Source organism: Eucalyptus grandis, chromosome 8 (assembly GCF_016545825.1).
Source record: "Eucalyptus grandis isolate ANBG69807.140 chromosome 8, ASM1654582v1, whole genome shotgun sequence".
Classification (NCBI taxonomy): domain Eukaryota; kingdom Viridiplantae; phylum Streptophyta; class Magnoliopsida; order Myrtales; family Myrtaceae; genus Eucalyptus; species Eucalyptus grandis.
Genome location: NC_052619.1, coordinates 13,991,022 through 14,011,024, shown reverse-complemented (window position 1 = coordinate 14,011,024; position 20,003 = coordinate 13,991,022). Strand labels below are relative to the sequence as shown.

The following is a 20,003-nucleotide window of genomic DNA, read 5'->3' as shown; positions in this document are numbered from 1 at the left end:
GTGGAAGTCACTTACCCAAGCATGGCGGTCTAGGACCCATGGACCAGTACCGAGGTCTTGGGCATGGACCGTTGGCGACTTTGATGGGAGCATTGAGTTCTCAGGCCCGACCTTGATGGACCTAGCCTTGTTTGCCGGTGACTTAGGTGTGGAAGCAAGGCAAGGCCGTATAAAATTTTGTAACTACCATCATATAACCTCCTAAAGTACATGCAATTTTTATCAGCACTCTTATCATAGCGTTGAATGGAGTCAAATCGCTTGCACCACTATGGCATTGCTTAAAGTCATAAAGAGATCGCTTGAGCAAAGCTCATTGTTCCCCCCATAAGGTGCACAAAGGGATAGGGATCCATTGGCAGCAAGCTCATTGTTGGAGACTCCAAGCGTGCGCTTTGCCATGGTTGGCAACGGCGATGGCTTGTGCTCGATGTTCGAGAAGGGAAAATGGGTCAAAAGGAAGGGGAGAGAGAGATCGTGATAAATAAGTGGGCTCATGTGTGACACGTGCCACAAGATGAATAGACTAATATTTTGCTCAATTAACATCAAAATTGTATATAATATTTTCTCCTTATGACCGAGGGCTGGTGAGGCAAGCCTCACTAAGTCATCGACCCTAAATTTGGTAGTGATGATGCAACATTAATGATTAGCCAACGTATTATAACTCTGATTGGATTGAAAAAAAAAAGTATTTATAAATCTCATGTCGTTCGGCCTTATAAATGTTATGCATCTCAAGTTTGTTGCGTCTTGTGCCAATATCATGTAATTTTAACCTTAATATGAAATATGTCATTCTCGATTAAAGTGTCAAGATCACAAATTTGGGCATAGTGTCCTAGGTTTTCTCCTTGGGAGCCGATAGTTGGCTCTTGGTTGTGATTAGTATTGTTCATTGAGTTCTTTTTTTCCAAAATCATTCATTTTTTGTGGAATAAATGGATTGCAATAATAATTTTTTTTTCAAATCATTCATTTTTTTTGGAATAAACGAATTGCAGTAATTATTATTTTTTTCAAATCATTCATTTTTTTATGCAATAAACAAATTGCGTGATACCACCAAGGTGGCGTGGATGGTAGATCCTTGGCCCTCCCCCTTGGAGGCCAAGGTTTGAAGCCTGCGAGGAGAGCGATCTTAGCTACATGGTGACTTAAGCGTGACGTTGGGGTGGTGGTTTCCCCACTAGCGTCATCGGGGTTTACGGCGCACCGTCGGTGCAAGCTAGTTCTTCCCGCACAAAAAAAAAAAAAAAAAAAAAAAAAAGATTGCAGTGATCATTTTCTAGTACTATTTCATGATGCAATGTTTGCAATCCCCAAATCCACTATCCACTTTGATTTCTATCCCTATTTTCTCACCAAGAGCCCACCTACATATTTTCACCGTCAATTTCCAAACAATTATTTGTTTTCACCGAATCGTTTGCGTTTTCTTTTCATCCAATTTCAATTTCGGAAATCCAAGATTTAGCCTGTATTTTACGCATCCCGACTAATTTCCATTGCACAAGTCCTTTTTTACGAAAATAAAAAGGTATCGAGAAATTAATGTCTCCAAACAGAAAACATTAAAATAAACATCTCTCTTTATCATGACTTGGCGCTCGCGTGCATTACTCTCGGGGGATGTATCCCAAGAAGATCCGATATCCGATGTTTGACCCGGTCAAACCCACGATTTTTGCCTGCTCTGTAAAGTGTGATGCTATTGGCTAATGTCCCAAACAACGTGCGCATTACATTTACATGGGCAGCACCAGCTACCGCGACGACGATGAGATCCGACCAATCCCAAGCTACATCAGACGTGCGCCATGACGTCATTCTTCCCCTCCCCCACGAAATTTTTTTTAATTTAAGAACATCTGTTCTCCCCGTATTATGGTTACACGGTCGCGTAAAGAAAGAGGGAAACACAAGTACTAACAAGTAAAAACTAGAGAGATTTTATAAATAGATTAAGTCGGATATTAGTTGTCCATTGGTAAATAAAAAGATAAAAAAAACCACCGACAAAATAAAATCAGAAGAGGATCTCTTGATTCCTCTACATCTTCGATATAGATTTCCAAATTCGTTCATTCCTCAAGCATCTCATGTATTTTCTTCTTTTATCGATTCATTAAAAAGGTAATATAATCTCATACTTCCGGATGTGATTGGGCAATCGGGACACGCCTAAGCAAAATCCGTCCCAATAAATTACACCCAAAAAAAAGATTCTGGGAATATTCGTTTTCCCGGCAGACCAATCGAAGCCCGCGAGCCTCCTCCACATAAACCCCTCCTCCCCTCCTTTCCCAACCTTCTTCGACCTCTCTCTGGTTCGCGCGTTCCGCCGCCGCTGCCGCCGCCGCCGCCGCCGCCGTCAGCTAAGTTTACGTCCCCCTTCTCTCTCTCTCTCTCCCTCTGCTGTCTTTCCGCTGCGTTGTCGCCGTTTTCGTGTTCCCCTTCGTTGCGTTGGGCTGAGAATCGGAGGGTACTGGTCGAGGGCTTGTGGGAGATGGTCTAGGATTTTTCAGATGTGGGAAACCGAGTCATGAACTACGCGATCCTCATGTTCCGGGTGCGGATCGTCCACTCCTTCTCGGTGGTGTTCCTCTACTGGTTCTACGTCTTCTCATGAACGCCCGTCTCTCTCTCTCTCCGATTGATCGCGATTCGTACCTCCCTTTGATTCCATCGGAATTCGTTGTCTGAGACAAAAGCGAATTAACTCCCGGCACGCGGAGACCCTTTGATCGGTCGTTTTCTGAATCGAGTGATTGATTGATCGCGGGGAGAGGCCCTCGAAAATGGGTTCGGTTCGGCGTCAGGCGAGCTCGGGAACCGATGGCGACCCGAGGCTCGGTGGGGTGGCCGATGATGAAAGGAAGAGGAAGAGGATGGAGTCCAACAGGGAATCCGCCAGGCGCTCCCGGATGAGGAGGCAGAAGCAGCTGGAGGATTCGGTCGGAGAAGTGGGGCAACTGCAGCAGGCTAACGCTCAGCTCGTGGCGAGTATCAATGCGGCTGCGCAGAAGTATGCTGAGGTCGAGTCGGCGAACAATGTCCTCAGGGCCCAGGCCATGGAACTTACCGACAGGCTCCGGTCCTTGAACTCGGTGCTTGAGATTGCGGAGGCGGTCAGTGGGCTCGCGTTTGATATTCCCGAGATACCCGACCCGTTGATGAAGCCCTGGCAGATCCCATGTCCGATACAACCTATAATGGCGTCCGCAGACCTGTTTGAGTGCTGATGTATCGATTGCTGTTGCAAATGTGGAACGAGCACTTTGGATTTTAGTCTCTTTACCTCTGTGTTTCATGTGTATATTGTCCGATGTCTCTGATGTCCGTCTCATCGGCAGCGGTAAAATGTCGACTTCGTGTCTGATGACTGGATAGGCTCTCTTTTTTGTACAATTGGGTGTCGTTTTTCACCCTCATTAGCTTGTGAAATTTGTATGATGATGAATGGTTGTAACAAACCTATATCAGCAATTTGTGGACAAAGACATGTTGCTATGCTGTATCCCCGTGCTTCTTTCAGTAGGATATGGATTTCTCAGTTTTTCATGCTAGGCCCAGAATACGATTTCTTCATTTCTTCCGCAGTAATGCTTGGGACCTAGGCTATGCAGATTGGTTTGTAAATTGCTGTTCATCAAGTGATGTAGTAAACTATGGACCTGCATTGAACAAGAGGGACGTTTTAGAACAATCCGATAGGAGTTTGCCTCATGATTGTACATACTCATAACCTTCTTTGTTTTTGAGGTTCCGCTGGATCATTAGGTGGTTTTCTTGTTGTGCTCTGTTTGTGGCACAATCATGCACGACTTCATTCCTTGGGCACGAATCTAGCCTAGTGTTCGTTCTATGCTGTTCCGCAGTTGGGCGAGTTAAGACCAGGAGATGCTATTTTTTAACTGCTCCGAAGATATTTTGTTGTGAGGTATGACTTGTGTCCTGTATCTTGTCTCGCAGTAGGTCTTTTTCCCAATCCGCGTCCAAGTTGCTGTTGTTATTTTGGTTGGATGAACGCTAGTGATATGAAGATCACAATTCTTGTTGTTCTATATGTCCAAATCATTTAGCAAGCGAGTTAGTTTTTCTGTCTTAGATGCTTCAACTCCCCTTCTTGCTCAGCGAATTTGTGCGAGCTAAATTAGCATTGGCATCTACTGCTAGTTGTGCCAGTGTTGATTAGTATAAGACATCACATCGTTTCAAAATAATTGTCTATATTGCGTAGCCACAAGGTTTCTGGATTGGTTCGTCATTTCCCTACAAGGTTTCTGGACTGGTTCGCCATATTGGGAAATGACGTCTTTGCAGATTTCGAAGTTGGAATGAAGGTTATCTGATTCATCTTTCTCGACTATGTTATACATACTAATCAGAATGCTTGTCCTTATATATACATACACAGCCACTGTTGATTTACATATGACGACTTTCAAACTTGAACATGATAAATAAGACTCGTACATGACCTTAAAATTCACTTATTCACTATATGTTACACCCTCCGACAGCACGAAACGGGTATATGCTTGCATGCACGAGTTATTCCTGCTCTTTGCTTTAAGTGTGTCCCAGAGAATTAGGGGTGCTTTTGAAGAAGAGAAGAACCACTCAACCAAAGAGAGAGAAGTATCACTCAATCAATCCTCCAGCCCCTCCTGATCTTGTATAGGCTATGAAGCTCCACTCAAGGCCCATGTGGTACAATCATAGTTGCCATCAAATGGTAACAAACGGGCGACAGCTGAAAGCTAGATGGGACAGCTTTCTGGTTCCAGATGATAGCTTTGAGATGTTACCCTGCGAAAGCGGAAGCACGTAGTTTTACGTGTCACAGCTACAATCGAAAAGCTGTATCAAACAATATCTCCATAACCCACTCATCTCATGCCCATCATCGGTTTCAATGCTACAACATCGAACACCTGGGATGTACCTCTACAGACCATGCGTTAGCTCCGTTTCACCTTGAATGGTTTCTTATTTCTCCATTGCGAGAAGTATCAGCTTGCTAAATCAACAATCCAACCAAACCATTAGGCAAATAATTCTCACATGGCATGTCGTTACATTCAACTAAACGTTGCAATTGCATTGGAGTGCCTCTCCTGCACTCGCACTCATTGGTAAACAATTTCTCACAAGCTGCAAACTGACAATGAAATTTCGATACTCCTAATTGAGCTCGATTCTGACATTTCCAGAGTCGATCACATGGCTTGCTGATTGCATGAAAAATGGATTTGTTTTCCTAGCCGATTTCCACCATCCCATTGCCTATGTTGCTCCTAATCCTCATAATTCACTCGTCTTGTGAAGTCTGAGCAACATTTTGTTTTCTCACCACAACCCTCTTACTGAAACTATCTTGATATCGTGGGAGAAGAATAGGTCCATCCAAAGTAGCATCCGACATCCACCATGGCATGTTGGTAGTGTCTAGCAAAAATTCGATGCCATCACATGGGAGATCGCCAAGGAACAACCCAAGTTCAACCCTATCAACAAATATAGTTGGACCCAACATATACTCAAAAGCTTCAGTCAATGAATTATGGGCCAACTAGGAGATAATAAGTACTCTACACCACATCAATTTTTATCTCCCTCTTACTCCATATCACATCAATTCTTATCTCCCTCTTGCGTGTAAGCTCAATGTTCAGTATACTTCTCCCTTAATCCAAGCATTCTTTTGCACCAATAGGTTGCCACCAATTTGGCTTGGGAGCGCGTAGTGGAAGCCAAGAGAGAGCCCAAGTCCAAAACTTTCAACATATCCAGTCAGGCCACTTTTACTCAAAAGCTTTGGCCAAGTAAGATATATTAACTATTTCACACCAATACTAATCCCATGTTGTTGGACTTTTTCTAACACAATTCACATGTCCATCTCAACACAGCATGTGCCTATATTGCTAATCATGGATGCATCATGTATTTTTTGGAACATTAGTTAGCCTTACCCCATCTAGAAGCACTCCACCTGCAATGATTGAAAGACAAGTATTAACAACTAAAGGATACTCTAATCGAGCTAAAAGTTAGCAATACATTTCCAGCTCTATCTCCATCCACAGAAGCTCCTCAAAAGTTAATGGACATAAAACCGCTTAAATTCCCTCAAAAGAAACTAGATTCTCTCAAAATAGGGTAAATTACAACAAGTCCATATATTTTGATTGAATTGCATTTTGAGATGCAAATTTTCAACTTCAACAAATAAAAACCTAACTTTTTCACTCTTTTTAGACCTTCAGTTTGATGAATTTAGCTGATGTCATGATATAATTAGTGAAAAAAGTGGATATGCCACTACAAAATGCTGGGCCACTCGCATCTCTTAAACTGTTCCATTTTCACATTCCATGGATCAAGATTCTACATGTAGTGAGGGAAATTGTTAAACTGTACAACCTTAGAGTGATATTTAGCTGAAATTGACAAATAAACATACAAAGCAAATAGAAATATGCTCCACCTATGATACCACACTGTTCTGGCAAGCGTAATACAAGTCAATCATGAGTCATGCCTAGTCTCAAGAATTTACGTCTCCCTCGTAATATTATACAGCTTTACACAACAGAAAGCATTTGTTGATAAGAACAAATTTACTCTCTTTTTAACTTGAGGAAGTGCCAGAGTTCGAGAAAAAATAATTTCATCTAGATAACCTAATCAATGCTAGGCCTTCTTTAGATGGCCATGAATCTCTTTGCTCTATTTACTATTGTCAGCTCACGCACAAACGGTTCTATAAGTTGGCATGTGTAGGTGTGGACAATAGTGAGATCTTAAAGCCGAAATAATCTGATGGCGACATAAAGTAGCAATGAAATAATCATTCCCAGGTGAGACTATAAAGACCACGACAGACGCTTAGCTGAAGTATGGCAGTGTGATTTATATAGAGAGAATGGAGAAGGGGGAAAAGCATACGCTCCAGCTAAATAACTCGGCAACCAATAAAGAAATTATGCAGCCCAATCGTAGGAACAACAATGGAAAGCCGGTGAAACTACAAATAATCTCCATTGCGAAGCGTTATTAGAGTAGCATGCGGCAAATACAGCCAGATGTTAGTGCTTGACCACAGAGCAACTAAAGTATGTCCTGAATAAATAAATGGCTTACTTAGTGTAGCGCCAAGAGAGATACCTGAGTGGGATCTTGGTAAAAGAAGGAGGGATTGTAAAGCAAGATATGCGATCATGTGACGAGCACACCTTCAATCACAATGCAGCGAATGTGCGAAACTAGGGGCCAATCTTTTCCTTTCTTCCGCTGGCATCTTTTCTCCAGCAAAGGGCACCCATGGACAAATAGATTGGAAAGGGAGGATGACAAGCCCTCCGCTGGCATGGATTGAAGACTTCGGCAGCTAAATATGTCAAATTCTTTGAGACAAGTGAGGCGGTGGAGCCCTAAGTTATCCAGTGATTTTAGATCCATATGATGAATCGTCAGAGTGGTAAGAGAAGCGGGCAGAATTTGTCCCTCTTTTGGGAAGGAATGGAGCTTACGACAGTCGCTAATGAAGAGGTTTTCAAGGGAGCTCAGGCTATGAAGCCCTTTGGAGTTCAGGGATGTCGATTCTTAAAGCCAACGATCCTTAGAGAGGTAAGAGAGGTCGGCAGAAGCCCTATCTCAGGAAATGACTCTATATTTTTCTCTTTCCCAATGACAAAAGTTTCAAGAGAGCATAGTGACTGAAGACCCCAGTCTTTGTGGCTAGCGATGAGCTTGTCACAATTAGAGAGTGAAAGCCTGACCAAGTTGGAGGGTAAACCCCGCTTGGGAAATGACTCGAGTTGTGGACATGAGAATACATCTAGTGACTGAAGCGAAGGAAGGAGAGCCTGCATGTTTTCTGGCAGATAGATGAGGGCAATCAACCAACCATAATGAAGTGAGGCATGGGGCAGTCAATCCTCCCGCAGGGAAAGATCTAAATTCAGGACAATTTCTAATGTCCATCGAATGGAGAAGAAGTGATAAACCATCTGAGTTTGAAAGATGTTCCAATTTTTTAATCTCCGTCAAGTAAATATGCTTAAGCGAGGGGAAAATTTCGAGAGGAAAGGATATAAGTGAATCACAGCTCCGCATCAAGCTTAGATTTTGGAGAGACTCATAGCATCCGTCCATTGGCAACTCTATTTCATGACTGTATAGAAGACAGAGTCTTGTCATGGTAGGAGGAAGAAACCTCAAGGGAAGGGTTGAAAATTTCCCGATTTCCATATCTCGTAACTCAGTGCCATTTATGAGAGGCTCAACTCCAGAAACCTTTCCACAATCATCCAAATTGATCTTACGGAGAAGTGGTGCAAATGGTAGAGAAGACATTAGCTGTGGGCACTCTTTAATGGACAAGGTTGTTAGAGAAGGGAGATGGCTGGGTAAACCTCCACTCAACTGCGGGCAATTTCTAATACAAAGCTTCTGTAGATGTGTAAAGGCAAGACCTCCTGTTTCTATTGCAGAAAAAGCCCACTCTTTCCAGCTGCACATGTCATCAAATTCCAAGTACTTAAGTGACTGAAAAGGTATACAGTTACTACCATTGAATTCAGTACCCACACTAGTAACTCCATCAAATCCTTTGATTATCAACTTCTCCAAAGATGGTAGCTGTCCTAAAGGAGGCAATGACACACAGTGCTTGCAAGATTCAAGATGCACAACTGACATATTAGAGAATGAACCGTGTCCCAGCCAATCGGAAAATGACCTACTACTATAAGTTATAATGATAAGCTCTCTCAAGTTCCAATGAGGTTGCAGCTTGTCCAATACATTTAAGCTGTTTTGCTGCATAATATTGTTATCGTAACCCCATTCTAGTATTAACTTTTTCAAGTACCTCTTTCCCTGCAAATTGACTATCTCAGCATCTCGGTAACTATCAACATTCTGCAAACCCTGTATGGAGAGTGTACCCATAAGATCCCTTAGCTCCCCTAACTCCCTAACCCTAGTCCCACCGTTTTTGGCCACCACGAAATTAGTTAATATCTGCAAATTCTTCAATCTGTTCATCCCCTGCGGCATTCTCTTCAGGGATGTCTTCCTTATATCAAGATGACGCAGACAGGTTAGGCTGCCCATGTTGCTCGGTAACTCAACGAGAGACTGACAGTAACTAAGAATTAAGGTTTGCAAGTCATATAGAGCTGTAATTGAATCAGGCAATCTGCTTAGACTTTCATTATAGGAGAGATTCAAATAGCGCAGATGCTTCAAACGTCCAATTGAACTGGGCAACGCAGAGATTCCCTCATAATAAGACAAAGATAGCACCCTTAACCGTCTCAGGGTCGGCAACAGGACATGCAGTACCTCATCAGTCAACAAACAGTGCCGCGAAATCTCACATGACCCACGTTTAGCGGCAGGAAAGTGCGCAAATTCTTTGCCCCGGCTAACACTCTGAATCTGGAAGCGACATCATATCGAGTTCTTACAAATGACAAATGGCGAGTGCTTGAGGACACCTGGTGTGCATTGCCTCCGTCCAAGCTAAAAAAGATCGACCAGCTACATATCTTGCTAAGTCATTGACCAGGTCATGCATCGAAAAGCTTGATTCGACATCGCTTACTTCCAGGTCATGCATCCAGAAGCTCGATTCGACATCACTTACTCTATGAAGCAAAGATCTAGATACAAGATCACAGAAGCACTGATCACCTACTTCCTCTAATGTCCTGCTGTCGTTAGGTTGTTTTATCAAGCCCTCAGCAATCCAAAGTAAGATCAGCTGGTCCTTCCCATATATACAATCCTTTGGGAAGATTGAACAATAGGCAAAACATCGTTTCAGTTGTGGAGGAAGGTAATGATAACTTAACAACAAGGCAGGGAGAATTCTATTCTTTCCAGGTGCCAAATCCCAAATGACACTCTCTGCAATTATTTCCCACTTCCTGATATCAGACTCACAGCGTAACAAGCTACCTATAGTCTTCAGCGCAAGAGGCAATCCATCACATCTCTTTACAATTCTTTGCCCGATTTCTTCAAGTCTCGTGCGCGCCTCGAAGTTATGCTGGTCAAACGCATGTTTTGCGAACAAGTCCCAACATTCCCTGTCTTGTAAATTCTGTAAATAGTATTTCGAGAAGGCACGAGCAACCGATGCGACACTTTCATTTCGTGTCGTCACGACGATTTTGCTGCCTCTTGCTCCATAGGTAAAAGGAACTAGGAACGCATCCCAAAGATTTGAGTCCTCATTCCAAACATCATCCAACACCAATAGGAATTTCTTCCCTGTCAACAAGTCCTTCAGTTGGAGCTGAAGCTGGTTGAGATTTTCGGTCTCCTTCTTAGACGAGGAGGAGAACTCCTCGAAGCCGTGGCCGTCAGCTTGCAGATGTCAGGTGGTCGGACACGCAAACCCGCCCTCAACTCGAAACTCCCTTTCACCACACCATCGTTGAACACGAGCTGAGATAGCGTGGTCTTACCGAGACCGCCCATCCCAACGATGGCCATCACGCTGGTGTTCTTTTCGCCCAGATCTGACAAGAGCAAGTCGATCACTGCCTCCCTGTCCTTCTCCCTCCCGAAAATTCCCAATTCCTCGACCAACGAAGTGGTCGGCAAAGCTCTAGCCGTCCTCTCGTGAATGCCTTCCCTTAGGCCCAGCACTTCTCTGTGCTCCACCACTATCTCCAATCTCTCCAGAACCCTCTCTAACTCATCCCCCAATTCACTCCTACAAGCGTCTGCAGCAAAGCTCCAGACCTTATAAACGAAAGCCCGAGGCTCGACCCTGGCTTCGCGCTTCAGATCTTCAATGGCGATCTCGTCGAACAGGTCGTCAGCGTCGTAGACAGCGTCCTTGAGCTCGTCGAGCCACTTCCTGACGGAGTCGTTGGTCATCTGCTTCTCCTCCGCGTCGTCAGCACGGCGTTCGCGGACAGGGCGCAGCCTCCAGCTTCTGCAGCAGCCTCCCCTTGTCGAGCTTGCGCGACCGGAAGAAGTCGACGACCTCGCGGGAGGCCATCCGATCGAAGAGCACCTGGAGGAAAGCCGAGAGAAATGCTCCGCCGACGAGCGCCGCCGCCATAGGGATTTTCAGGATGCAGGAGGAAGCTGGGAGGCGATTGGAGAGGGAATTGAGGACGATCGCCGACTGAAGAAGCGCCAATCTGTGAAGTCTTCTCCTTCAAAGATCGATGGTTGATCGCTTGGTTCACATTCTTCGCTTGTGACGATGAGGTCGGGACATGGACAGCGCCCGCTGATCGGCATGCATTGGTTGATGATGGGTCAACGAGATGCGCCGTGTGTTTTGACTTTTTTTTTTATAAAGTACGAAAAGAAAAATCGCAGTAACTATGGTGCGTTTGTCTGCGTTTACGTTTAAAAATTATTTCGAAAGCAAAAATAGAAAAAAATATTTACATTACAGGGAGCAATTTTTGAACAAAAAAAAGGCGTTTGGTAAAGCTTTTAGAGAATAAAAATAAACGAAACACGTTTGGTAAATTTGTATAATTTTTTTATTTCTTTTATTATTTTTTATTATTTTCTTATTTTTTTTTTTTCTTCTTTTGGCCGGTCGCCGGCCTCGGCCATGGCCGGCAATCGTGCCGACGAGGGCCAACGGCCTCATCCAGCCACAGCGAGGCGCCGAGCTTGCTCAGCGGCGGCGAGGCTCGGCCTCACCGGGCCACCGCCGGTGACGCCGGGCTCGCCCAATCCGGTGAGCCGAGCCTCGCTAGCCGATTGGGTGAGCTCGGCCTCGCCGAATCTGGGCGGATCGAGCTCGCGGCCGGCCGGGCGAGTCGGCCTTGACCCGGCCTATAGCGAGGTTCGGCCTCGCCGGGATGGCGAGCCTCGCCGGGTGGTGGGTGAGGTCGCCGAGCCCTCGTCGTCGGGTGGCCGGCCATGGTCGAGGCCGGCGGCCGGCGAAAGAAAAAAAGAAGAAGAAAATAAGAAGAAAAAGAATAAGAAAATAGAAAAGTGTTTCTCAAATCTTTGAAAATAAGAAACATAAATTTATTGTTTCTTATTTCTATTTCTTTGTTCTTGGGAACAAAGAACAAAAGGAATAATGTAAACGCACCCAAACGTTTCTGTTAAACTTTTTGTTAAGGAACAAGAAAACACAAAAGTGTTCAAAACAAAAAAAGGAACACAAACAAACAAAGCCTATACTTTTTCGAAACAGAAAAGTTAGAAATCTTGATGCAAATGTTGACATGAGCACTTGCGTTTGGAAGACTTCTGAAGAAATGCGAAGTCATTTTCCCCTTATGCATTTGCTCATGATAAATAATATTGCCCCTGCTAGTGTGATGAGAATAATCATATTCCTGCTGGGGTGGTCGCGGGTACGATCTCACTCGCCCTTAATTGTAATCACCAGAATAGGCGAAGAGCGCCATGCCTGTAGCTTGCTCGCCATGGATCGTCTTCACCAGAATTGTGATAATGGTTGTCGCCTTGGCTGACGCTCGAGGATCTCCACCGAGACTCCACCGGTGAGCTCTTCTCAAAGCTTTTCCGAGAAGTCGCTCGTGACTGGGACTTGCTCGAGGATCTCCAGCTAACCGGGGATGTGGCAGCGTCCCAATTGTTCCGTTGAGGCTCTGCCAGTGAGCTCACCGATGACGTGGCGGCGTCCCGATACCCGTTTCCCTTTGAGCACGTTTCATGTGTTTGCTAAATGTGTTTTTCTTGCTCCTTGATCCCCTGTCATTGGATGATATTATTGTAACGCCCCGGGTCTCTACTTATACATATTGTCCGCTTTGAATACTAAGTCATCACGGCAAGATGGACTCAAATCTTATAAGTTAGCCCAGGACTCCCACCCCTCCCTGGGCATGTCTGGGACCGAGGTGCAGTCGCACCGCCATCCCTCTTGCCCTCTCGGTAATTTATTCAACTATTCTCCACAGAAGTAGTAGAATTGGCAGGAGCTTTCCTCAATTAGAGGTCCCGCTAATCCTCAAACAACCAAAAATTGGACATATCGCCGCGCACTGGCTATCGGCTGCGGCTCACATCGCGCCACGCGACGTCGAGTGCTTCAGCCCAACACACGCCAGATTTCGATTTGCATTAGCTGGAACAATCGCACAATCTCGAGTGACAAAGCAGAACGGCGGGGGACAATCATGGATTAGCTTGCACGGACAAGCGCGCGGATGAGGTTGAGTTACCTGAGAGGAGAAGAACTTGGCGGAGATGGCGGCAATAGCGGCCATGAATCCGGCGGCGATGGCCCACGCGTAGCCTCTTCTGATGCGAATCTCCATCGCAGCCTCGCAGGTCGTCGAGATCTGTTGTAGAATGGAAGATGATGAACGGTTTGCAACGGATCGGAAAATTTTTCCGGAGAAAGCTAGAGTGGGGAAGAAGGGTTTTCTCGGGAAAACGTGAGAGGAAGAAAATCAAGTCGGGTCGGGGGAACGGCGGGTCTCTCACGGCCCAAGATGAGGATCGATGGGCTTCATAAGGGTATGGGCTTTCAAAAATAAGAACAAATTCGACTTCTTTCTCCTGCTTCTTTCTATTTCCTCTTGTTTTTGCCCCCATATTTTGGGCTTTCGTATCTTTGGGATGCAACTTAAAAGGTTTAATGAAGTATTTTTCATCAAATCTTGCTCTCACTTGATATTTTCTCAATGCGGGTGTGTCACAGGCACGTCATGCATTCACGATTAAAAAATAATCACTTCAAAAACAAAAAGTCTTAGGCTTTTCGCACTGAAAAATTTCTTGCCATCTCCTATTCATTTAACAAAGTTGGTGCAGAAGCGAGGAGAGGACAATGGGTGAACGGCAGAGCCGATGGGCTTGGCAATGATGGGGACCTTCAACTCAAGGTTCCCCACCATAAGGTGCACAAAGAAATAGGGATCCATTGGCAGCAAGCTCATTGTTGGAGACTTCAAGCATGCCCTTTGCCATGGTGGGCAATGGCAATGGCTTGGGCTTGAGGCTGGAGAAGGGAAAAGGGGTCAAAAAGAAGGGGGAGAGAGAGAGTTGGAGAAGGAAAAATGGGTCAAAGGAAGGGAGAGAGATCGTGACGGATAAGTGGGGCCGCGTGTGACATCTGCATGAAGATGAATGGGTTAATATTTTCTTTGAAGTGACATCAAAATTGTATATAATATTTTCTCCTTATGACCAAGGGCTGGTGAGGCAAGCCTTGCCTAGTCATCGACCCTAAATTTGGTAGTGATGATGCAGCATTAATGTGATGCAGCATTAATGATTAGCCAACATATTATAACTCTGATTGGACTGAAAAAAAAATGGTATTACAAATCTCATGTCGTTCGACCTTATATATATGTTATGCATCTCGAGTTTGTTGCATCTTGTGCCGGTACCATGTAATTTTAACCTTAATATGAATTATATCATTCTCGATTAAAGTGTCAAGATCGCAAGTTTGGGCACAGTGTCCTAGGTTTGCTCCTTGGGAGCCGATAGTTGGCTCTTGGTTGTGATTAGTATTGTTCATTGAGTTCATTTTTTTCAAATTATTCATTTATTGTGAAATAAACGGATTGCAGTAATAATTTTTTTTTTCAAATCATTCATTTTTTGTGGAATAAACAAATTGCAATGATCATTTTTCTAGTACTATTTCATGATGCAATGTTTGCAATCCCCAAATCCACTATCCACTTTGATTTCTATCCCTATTTTCTCACCAAGAGCCCACCTACATATTTTCACAATTAATTTCCAAACGGCTATCTGCTTTCACCAAATCACTTACGTATTCTTTTCATCCAATTTCAATTTTGGAAGTCCAAGATTTAGCCCGTATTTTACAGATCCTGACTAATTTCCACTGCGCAAGTCCTTTTTACGAAAATTAAAAGGTATCGGGAAATTAATGTCTTAAAACATAAAACATTAAAATAAATATCTCTCCTTATCACAACTTGGCGCTCGCGAGCATTTTTCCAGGGGATGTATCCAAGAAGATCCGACGTTCGATGTTTGACCCAGTCAAACCCACGGTTTTGGCCTGCTCTGTAAAGTGTGATGCTACTGTTGCTCAAAAAAAAAAAAAAAAAAGTGTGATGCTACTGGATAAGATCCCAAACAACGTGCGCATTACATTGAACATGGGCAGCACCAACTACCGCGACGACGATGAGATCCGACCAATCCCACGCCACATCAGACGTGCGCCATGACGTCATTCTTTCCCTCCCCCACCAAAAACAATTTAAATTTAAGAACATCTGTTCCCCCTGTATTTTGGTTACACGGTCGCGTAAAGAAAGAGATTTTATAAATAGATTAAGTCGGATATTAGTTGTCCATCGATAAATAAAAAGATAAAAAAAGAAACCACCGGCAAAATAAAATCAGAAGAGGATCTCTAGATTCCTCCACATCTCCGATATAGATTTTCACATTCGTTCATCCTTGAAGCATCTCGTGTATTTTCTTCTTTTATCGATTCGTTAAAAAGGCAATTTCAGTTTTTTTTTTAATTAAAGAAAGAAATATAATCTTACGCTTCCGAATGTGATTGGGCAATTGGGACACGCCTAAGCAAAATCCGTCCTAATAAATTACACCCAAAAAAAAAGATTCTGGGAATATTCGTTTTCCCGGCAGACCAATCGAAGCCCGCGAGCCTCCTCTATAAAAACCCCTCCTCCCCTCCTTTCCTCACCTTCTTCGACCTCTCTCTGGTTCGCGCGTTCCGCCGCCGCCGCCGCCGCCGCCAGCTAAGTTTACGTCCCCCTTCTCTCTCTCTGCTGTCTTTCCGCTGCGTTGTCGCCGTTTTCGTTTTCCCCTTCGTTGCGTTGGGCTGAGAATCGGAGGGTACTGGTTGAGCGCTTGTGGTAGATGGTCTAGGGTTTTCAGATGTGGGAAACCGAGTTATGAACTACGCGATCCTCATGTTCCGGGTGCGGATCGTCCACTCCTTCTCGGTGGTGTTCCTCTATTGGTTCTACGTCTTCTCATGAACGCCCGTCTCTCTCTCTCCGATTGATCGCGATTCGTGCCTCACTTTGATTCCATCGGAATTCGTTGTCTGAGAAGCAAAAGCGAAATAACTCCCGGCACGCGGAGACCCTTTGATCGGTCGTTTTCTGAATCGAGTGATTGATTGATTGCGTGGAAAGGCCCTCGAAAATGGGTTCGGTTCGGCGTCAGGCGAGCTCAGGATCCGATGGCGACCCGAGGCTCGGTGGGGTGGCCGATGATGAAAGGAAGAGGAAGAGGATGGAGTCAACAGGGAATCCGCCAGGCGCTCCCGGATGAGGAGGCAGAAGCAGCTGGGGGATTTGGTCGGAGAAGTGGGGCAACTGCAGCAGGCTAATGCTCAGCTCGTGGCGAGTATCAATGCTGCTGCGCAGAAGTATGCCGAGGTCGAGTTGGCAAACAATGTCCTCAGGGCCCAGGCCATGGAGCTTACCGACAGGCTCCGGTCCCTGAACTCGGTGCTCGAGATCGTGGAGGTGGTCAGTGGGCTGGCGATTGATATTCCCGAGATACCCGACCCGTTGATGAAGCCCTGGCAGATCCCATGTCCGATACAACCCATAATGGCATCTGCAGACCTGTTTGAGTGCTGATGTATTGATTGCTGTTGCAAATCTGGAACGAGCGCTTTGGATTTTAGTTTCTTTACCTCTGTGTTTCATGTGAATATTGTCCCATGTCTCTGACGTTTTCGTGTCTGTTGACTGGATTGGCTCTCTTTTTTGTACAAGGGGGTGTCGTTTTTCACCCTCATTAGCTTGTGAAATTTGCATGATGATGAATGGTTGTAACAAACCTATATTAGCAGTTTGTGGACAAAGACATGTTGCTATGCTGTATCCCTGTGCTTCTTTCAGTAGGATATGGATTTCTCAGTTTTTCATGCTAGGGCCAGGATACGACTTCTTCATTTCTTCCACGGTAATGCTGGGGACCTAGGGTATACAGATTGGTTTGTAAATTGCTGTTCATCAAGTGATACGGTAAACTATGGAACTGTATTGAACAAGAGGGACGTTTTAGAACAATCTGATAGGAGTTCACCTCATGATTGTACATACTCATAACCTTCTTTGTTTTTGAGGTTCCGTTGGATCATCAGGTGGTTTTCTTGTTGTGCTCTGTTTGTGGCATAATCATACACGACTTCATTCCTTGGGCACGAGTCTAGCCTAGTGTTCATGCTATGTTGTTCCTCAGTTGGACGAGTTAAGACCAGGAGATGCTATTTTTTAACTGCTCTGAAGATATTATGTTGCAAGATATGAATTGTGCCCTGTATCTTGTCTCGCAGTAGGTCTTTTTTTCCCGATCCGCATCCATCCAAGTTGCTGCTGTTATTTTGGTTAGATGAACGTTAGTGATATGATGATCACAATTCTTGTTAGTCTATATGTCCAAATCATTTAGCTAGCTAGGTAGTTTTTCTGTGTCTTAGATGCTTTATCTCGCCTTCTCATTCAGCGAATTTGTGTGAGTTAAATCAGCATCAGCATCCACTGCTAGTTGTGCCAGTGTTGATTAGCATAATAGACCACATCATTTCAAAATAACTGTCTATAATGCGTAGCTACAAGGTTTCTGGACTAGTTCTCCATAATGAGAAATGATGCCTTTACAGATTTTGAAGTTGGAATGAAGGTTATTTGATTCATCTTTCTCGTATGACGACTTCCACCTCGAACAGGATAATAAGTGAGACTCGTACGTGACCCCAAATTTCACTTATCCAGCATATGTGATACCCTCCTAAAGCACGAAACTGGTACACGCTTGCATGCAAGAGTCAATTCCGCTCTTAGCTTAAGTCTGCCCCTAGAGAATTAGAGGTCCTTTTGAAGAAGAGATGAACCACTCAACCGAAGAGAGAGAAGTATCACTGACACAATTCTCCAATCCCTCCTGATCCCGTATAGGCTATGAAGCTCAACTTAGGCCCGTTTGGTATAATCATAGTTGCATCATTTGGTAACACATAGCAGCTAAAAGCTAGACGGGACAGGTTCCAAATGATAGCTTTGAGATGTTACCTTGCGAAAGCGGAAGCATCCAGTTTTACGGTCATAGCTACCATCGAAAAGCTGTATCAAACAATCTCTCCATAACCCACTCATCTCATGCCCATCATCAGTTTCAGATATGATCCTTTCCTCCAATGCTACAACATTGAACACCTGGGATGTACAACTACAGATCATGCGTTGGCTCCGTTTCATCTTGAATGGTTTGTTGTTTCTTCACTACGACAAGTATCAGCTTGCAAAAACGACAATTCAGCCAAACCATTAGGTGAGTACTTCTCACATGGTGTGTTGCTGTGTTACACTAAACATTGCAATTGCATTGGAGTGCCTCTCTTGCACTTGCGCTCATTGAGAAACAATTTCTCGCAAGCTGCAAACCAACAATGAAATTTCGAAACTTCTAAATTGACCTCGATTCTTTCGTTTTTAGGAGTCGATAACTTGGCTTACTGACCGCGTGAAAAATGGATTTATTTTCCTTGCCGATTTCCACCATCTCATTGCCAATGCTGCTCCCGATCCTCATAATCCACTTGTCTTGTGAAGACTTAGCACCATTTTTTTTACTCACCACAACCCTGTTACTAAAACTATCTCGATATTGTGGGAGAAGAATAGGTCCATCCAAAGCTGCATCCGACATCCACTATAGTTAACGCTTAGTAGAAACCCAATATTACCAATATCACTGCATAGGAGATCGTCAAGAGAGAGCCCAAGTTTGACCTGCCAACAAATATAGTTGGACCAATATATGCTTAAAAAGCTTAAATCTATGAATCATGAGTCAACTAGGATATATTAACTACTTCATATCACATCAATTATTATCTCCTCTTACGTGTGAGCTCAATGTTAAGTATACTTCCCCCTTAATCCAAGTATACTAACACGTTGCCACCAATCAACAATCGGCTTGGGAGCATATAGCATAAGCCAAGGGAGAGCTAAAGTAGCTAAAGTTCAAGCCTTTTAACATATCCAATTAGACCACTTTTACTCAAAAACTTAATGCAATGAATTTTTGGCCAACTAAGATATTAACTATTTCACACCATAACAATCCCACTTCATTGGACTTTTTCTAACATAACTTATACGTACATCTCGCTAACCATGTATGCATCATGTATTTTTTGAACAATAGTTAGTCTAGCCCCATCTAGAAGCACTCCACTTGCGATGATTGAAAGACAAGTATCAGGATACTCAAATCAAGCTAAAAGCTAGCAATACATTTCCAGCTTTATCTCCATCCACAAAAGCTCCTCAACAGTTAGTGCACATAAAACCACTTAAGTTCCCTCGAAAGTAGAGGTGTTAAATGGGTTGCATAACCCATTTATAGACCCATTTATGGTTAAATGGGTCATTAATGGGTCAAGCTTTCTTTCATAAAGCACATATAATGAGTTTTAATGGGTTAATACTAAGATATATGGATTTTAAATGGGTTAAAGAGTTGACCCATTTATGATCCATTTATTAACCCATTAAAAATGAACCTATTTATTTTAACTCAAAACCCCACCATCTCTCTCATCTCTTTAACTTTATAATTTTTTTTATTTATAAAAACCGAAATTATAATTATAAATATTTTTTTATTTTTTATTTTTTCTTTCTTCTTATTTTTTTCTTTCTTCTTCCTCTCCGAGGTCGCCGAAAGCGGCGATGGCGGCGGCCGGCCGGGCGAGCTCGAGCCTCGCCGATCCGGCGAGACTCCAACTCGCCGGCGAGCCTCGAGCTCGCCGGATCGCGAGGCGGAGGCCTCGCCGACATCCGGCGAGGCTCGAGCCTCGCCCGGATCCGGCGGGGCGAGCTCGAGCTCGCCCGTCTTTGCCGCGAGCCTCGAGCTCGCCGGATTTGGAGCCTCGCCGATCTGGCGCGAGATTCGAGCTCGCCGGCGTCGGGCGAGCTCGAGCTCGCCGGATCTGGCGAGACTCGAGCTCGCCGGCGTCGGCGAGCTCGAGC

At 44.2% G+C, this 20,003-nt stretch overlaps 4 protein-coding genes across 4 annotated transcripts in view; 2 read left to right on the top strand and 2 right to left on the bottom strand.

Annotated features, from left to right (window-relative positions):
• The first annotated feature begins 2,280 nt into the window (after positions 1–2,280).
• On the top strand, positions 2,281–3,567 carry LOC104456690 (bZIP transcription factor 53-like). Its single transcript, XM_039300527.1, has one exon. It carries the CDS (start codon positions 2,805–2,807, stop codon positions 3,246–3,248), a length of 444 nt encoding a protein of 147 aa, XP_039156461.1. The 5' UTR covers positions 2,281–2,804; the 3' UTR covers positions 3,249–3,567.
• Positions 3,568–4,218: 651 nt separating this feature from the next.
• The window catches only part of LOC104416399 (putative disease resistance protein At3g14460), a 55,108-nt gene continuing 39,323 nt past the window's right edge, over positions 4,219–20,003 (bottom strand). Inside the window, exon 2 of the mRNA XM_039300523.1 lies at positions 4,219–6,004. The gene's annotated coding sequence lies outside the window, so the exon portion shown is untranslated. The remainder of the gene's footprint in view (positions 6,005–20,003) is intronic.
• LOC120286994 (putative disease resistance RPP13-like protein 1) lies at positions 5,971–10,911 on the bottom strand. Its single transcript, XM_039299619.1, has 4 exons — positions 10,425–10,911; positions 9,626–10,296; positions 8,231–9,459; positions 5,971–6,004 (listed from the first exon to the last, which is right to left on the bottom strand). The coding sequence occupies exons 1-4, from the start codon at positions 10,909–10,911 to the stop codon at positions 5,971–5,973; spliced, it is 2,421 nt and encodes an 806-aa protein (XP_039155553.1).
• LOC104456691 (bZIP transcription factor 53-like) lies at positions 15,672–16,888 on the top strand. The gene is given in 2 exon segments (XM_010071546.3): positions 15,672–16,246; positions 16,249–16,888. Coding segments are annotated over 2 exon segments (441 nt in total). The 5' UTR covers positions 15,672–16,155; the 3' UTR covers positions 16,599–16,888.

Coding starts and splice junctions, on each gene's coding strand:
- LOC104456690 (XM_039300527.1), top strand. CDS start 2,805: ATGGGTTCGGTTCGGCGTCAGGCGAGCTCGGGAACCGATGGCGACCCG.
- LOC120286994 (XM_039299619.1), bottom strand. CDS start 10,911: ATGACCAACGACTCCGTCAGGAAGTGGCTCGACGAGCTCAAGGACGCT. Junction 10,297..10,424: donor GAGTTTCGAGTTGAGGGCGG/GTTTGCGTGTCC, acceptor ACTTGTTGACAG/GGAAGAAATTCCTATTGGTG. Junction 9,460..9,625: donor TCTGGATGCATGACCTGGAA/GTAAGCGATGTC, acceptor TGTCGCTTCCAG/ATTCAGAGTGTTAGCCGGGG.